The sequence below is a fragment of the Dipodomys ordii genome, unplaced genomic scaffold (genome assembly GCF_000151885.1).
Source record: "Dipodomys ordii isolate 6190 unplaced genomic scaffold, Dord_2.0 Scaffold70, whole genome shotgun sequence".
Classification (NCBI taxonomy): Eukaryota; Metazoa; Chordata; class Mammalia; order Rodentia; family Heteromyidae; genus Dipodomys; species Dipodomys ordii.
Genome location: NW_012267286.1, coordinates 8,666,069 through 8,670,344, shown reverse-complemented (window position 1 = coordinate 8,670,344; position 4,276 = coordinate 8,666,069). Strand labels below are relative to the sequence as shown.

The 4,276-nt window shown below is 36.3% G+C and overlaps 1 protein-coding gene across 1 annotated transcript in view; it reads left to right on the top strand.

The window, feature by feature from the left end:
* Arhgef38 (Rho guanine nucleotide exchange factor (GEF) 38) overlaps positions 1-4,276 on the top strand; it is an 87,961-nt gene that overhangs the window by 63,353 nt on the left and 20,332 nt on the right. Inside the window, exon 6 of the mRNA XM_013023727.1 lies at positions 1,281-1,480. Within this exon, the coding sequence (XP_012879181.1) occupies positions 1,281-1,480 (200 nt within the window). The remainder of the gene's footprint in view (positions 1-1,280; positions 1,481-4,276) is intronic.

Below are 4,276 nucleotides of genomic sequence, written 5' to 3'. Positions count from 1 at the left end.
GTAGAGTGCTAGCCTTGAGCTGAAGAGCTGAGGGACAGCGCCCAGGCCCAGAGTTCAGGCCCCATGACCGGACCCAAAAAAAAAAAAAAAAAAAAACCTTTTAGAAATTATTGCCTTTTGGCTGAACTATTAATGACAGTGACTTTTTAGCTTCTTTCCATTGGTCAAGTGCCTGACCAATGGAACAGCTCTAATCTTCATTTGGAAGGGCCTAATGGAAGAGTCTGGTGTGAGCGTGAGCATCATCATTGTATGGTCACTGCAGAGCTTACAAGTTTCACAGGGAAGCAAGTGTGTGGTAGTGATGTTAGGAATACTTGTGGTAGTGAAAGTAATGAAGAACTATTGAATTTACTATAAATCTTTTCTGGAGATATTCTGGGACCCCCTGATATATTGTCAACGCAGCTTTTCAGTTTGGGAAAGAGAGTGAACACAAATTTTCTTTTTAATCAGACTTTGCAAGTCATCTGTTTAGAATGTTTTTCACTTTTTGTTTTTGAGAAGGGTCTCATGATCTCACGATGTAGCTCAGGCTGGCCCGGATCTATCCATCATCCTTCCTCAGTCTCCTGAGTGCTGATGTAGATGTGTATCATCAGGCACACCATCTGTTTAGCTTTTTAAATAGTGAGTTTCCTCACTAATCATCACTGACATACAGAGGAAAGAATGTTTTCTTGTTTGTCATGGAAATCACATTGTGAAATTGTTTCTCATAACATTATAAAGCCTATTACATATGTATATATACAAACGCATAAATATATATTTATAACTATATGTGGAACACGGATTAAAAAATCATGATTTCTGTTCCTTTTGGTTGATTTGTCTTTGTTTGTTTGTTTGTTTTTCGTTGTTAGTGGGGCGTGAGCTCAGGGAATAGCTGCTGTCCCTGTGCTCTTTTGCTCAAGGCTTGCACTGTACCACTTGGAGCCACAGTTCCACTTCTGGGTTTTAGGCAGTTTGTTGGAAATAAGAGTCACACAGACTTTCCTGCCCAGGCTGGCTTTGAACTATGATCCTCAGATGTCAGCCTCCTGAGTAGCTAGGATGACAGACATAAGCCACCAATGGCAACCATGCTTTGTTTGTTTTCTTTAGTAATATGGTCATTCAACCTTTCTTATTATTTTGTTTTTGTTCTTGCTTTCATTTGTACAAATTTTTGTAGCCAAAAAGAAGAGAACAGTCTTAAGAGAAATCATTAAACATCACAAAAATGTAACAAACAAAACAATTGTATGAACAAGTGACATTATTTGTCTCTGTTACAGAGGCAAACCAAACCTATTGGACATGGGCTCTTTGATGATCAAACCAATCCAGCGTGTGATGAAATACCCACTGCTATTGTGTGAGCTTCGGAATTCCACCCCTCCCTCCCACCCGGATTACAGAGCACTGCAGGATGCTTTTGCTGCTGTGAAGGACATTAACGTTAACATTAATGAACTGAAAAGAAGGAAAGACTTAGGTAGGAAGACACATGATGGGTTGGGTATTCTCCATGACTGAGCTGTTCTGTCTCTGACAATCACAATGTCTTGAGTACTACTCAGTGAACATAATCACTTGAAATCTTGAATTCTAAGGTGGAGAACAGACTGTGGTTTTTGCTTTCTCAGCTGAGTCTATGAGAACAACATGAAGCAAGAACTGACCAAAAAACAAAACAAAGCAAACAACAAAACAGCCTTACTCAAATTCTCAACTTCATTTGTGCACTGCATTCTTTTGTGACACATTGTGGGCAGCAAATTCCCATAGCTTGTAGTCCTGTCACCAGAGGACTGGGTGGTAGGGAGACATACACAGGTGGTTGCAGCAGTAGAAAATTATTGCAGAGGGGCAGAGACAGGTGTGCCACTGGACTCATCTGGAATAGAGATTCTGGGGGTAGTGATTGCTCTTCTGATAAAAGTATACTTATACTTCTTTCTAAAATAAATAAATGCCACGTAGCGACTTTTAAGCTGAGACATAAAGTTAATGTCTAAATGGAAAATTTTCATCTCAAAACAGGAAGATAATTACCTGCACCTTGTTTCTCCCAGAGGTAGGACATCTGGGTCTTCTCTCAGTGTGATTAATATCCAAAGAGTTCTTCACTGGTGTTGCATTTGAATAGAAAGATCTTGATTCAACATTAAAACAATGGTAGGACTTTAGAGCCAATTGGTCTCAACCCTTCCTTTAGTTTTTGTTGGTTTCTGTCTCCAATATTCATTCAAACGGTTCTGTTAATAAGTTAAAATTTTAGAGAAAAGCTTAAAATAAAGGTTAAAACTGTAAAAGACATCATAAATAAAAGGAAAAGTGCACATACAGGATTACTATCCAGAATATGCAATGATCAATAAATGAATAAGAACATACCAATAAAAAGAAATTCACAGGAACATCAGCAAGTATTTGCTAACCACCAGGGGAAGAAAAGTAAAGTCACAGTGACCTTTCATTCCCAGCCCAACTGTTTTATAAAAAATTGTAATGGATAATGTTAAGTTCTATATCTCAATCTGAAAGTGGCAATCTCAAGGGGAACTTCCATTTTAGAGAATAATTTGACAATATTTACTAAAGCTGACTACTTATGCACCAAAGACTCAGTAATTTGTCTTCTAGGAATATGTATGAGAGAAAACCTTGCCCAGGTGGTAAAGAAATAAGTACTAATAATTAAAATTATTCACAATTTTAAAGGTTTGCATAATCATCCTGATACTGGATTAACCATACATTTCATACTATGATACTATGAAAAGGTTTTTAAAAATCAATGAAATAAAAGTGCATGTATCTATTGGATTAATTTCAAAAATACAATCTTAAGCTTTTAGAAGAAGGAAATTAGCAAGTGAATATGTTCAATATGGTACTAGTTATATGAAGTTTGAAAACACGAAATGCTATGTATTCTGTAATTCGTCCATATACAGTAAAGGAATAAAGATAGGCAGATATATGAGCCCTAGTATGTGGGATAATAATCCTTTTGGGATATCAACAATGAGAACAAGGCTTCAGCTGTTTTGTTTTGCTTGCTTTGGTTTGTTTTATGAAACAAAGCTTCACTATGCAGCATAGGCTGGTCTCAAAATCAGCATCTTCTTGCTTCAGCCATTCCCCCAAATGCTGGGATTACAGAGATGTGCCACCATGTCCAGATAATACTTTTCAACAAAAAATATAATGGGTAAAATGTTAAGATGTGATAATACTCAAAAGTAGAGTATAGCTCTTATATTACACTTTGTAATTTTTTGTTATTATTTAACCTATCTCAAGGTTTAAAATTTTTTCCACTAAAGTGACTTAAGTTTACATTACATTTTATTGCTTTCTTTAGACTTTCTAGGTTTCTTTTTCTCTGTCTCACTGTTTGTTGTGTGTGTGTGGTGTGTTTCTCTTTTTTTTCCTTTCTTCTCTTCCTGAACCAGTATGGTATTACAGCCTGATTTTTGCTTCTTAAATCACTTTTTTTGGTTCTGGGAACCAAACCAAGAGTTTTGCCCAAGGGCTAAAACAATGGTCTGTCACTGAGCCTACCTCCAGCATGCCTTTTGTTTGGGGGAAGTAATCATATATCATGAACATTCTTTCAGGTAATATTATCTTCCTTTTCTGGTTCCATAGTATCCTATTTATGAGTCTATCATTATTTATTAGACTATTGCTCTATGGGAAAAATTTGTATTTTGCAAATAGAAGAAAAACCACAATAAGCAATATAAAGTATCAGATGCTTGATTATGAAAGTGGATTCCTCTGCCTGGGCTTCCTAATAATAGACTGTGAATGCTTTCATTTTGGTTAGATTCCGCCATGTTTTTCTCTTCAAATTTATGTTAGTTTCGTCCACACCAGCAGCGCATACGATTGTCCACCTTCTTATTCCCTTACCAACACTAAATGTTAGGAGCATTAACATTTTGACTTCTATGAGAAGCATAAAATAGTTTTAAAGATACATAAGTAAAACTCGAGATGTTACTAAATTTGTTCCCAATTGCTGAGTTGGTAAAGACTTATTTTAAGATCTGAGGTTGCCCTAAAATGGGTACAGTTGGTTTTTTGATACTTGGGTCATGATATACTATCCCAGAAGCCCCAGATAATAGATGCCTTATTTGAGACAAGAGGGAGAGGTTTTTTTCTAGTAATAGGGATTTCTTTTTTCTTTTCATACATGCCAAGAAAGTATGTGTTCTGTGGTAGAACACTTATTTCCCCAGTTCAGAGATTTCTTTTCTTCTTCTTCTTCTTCTTC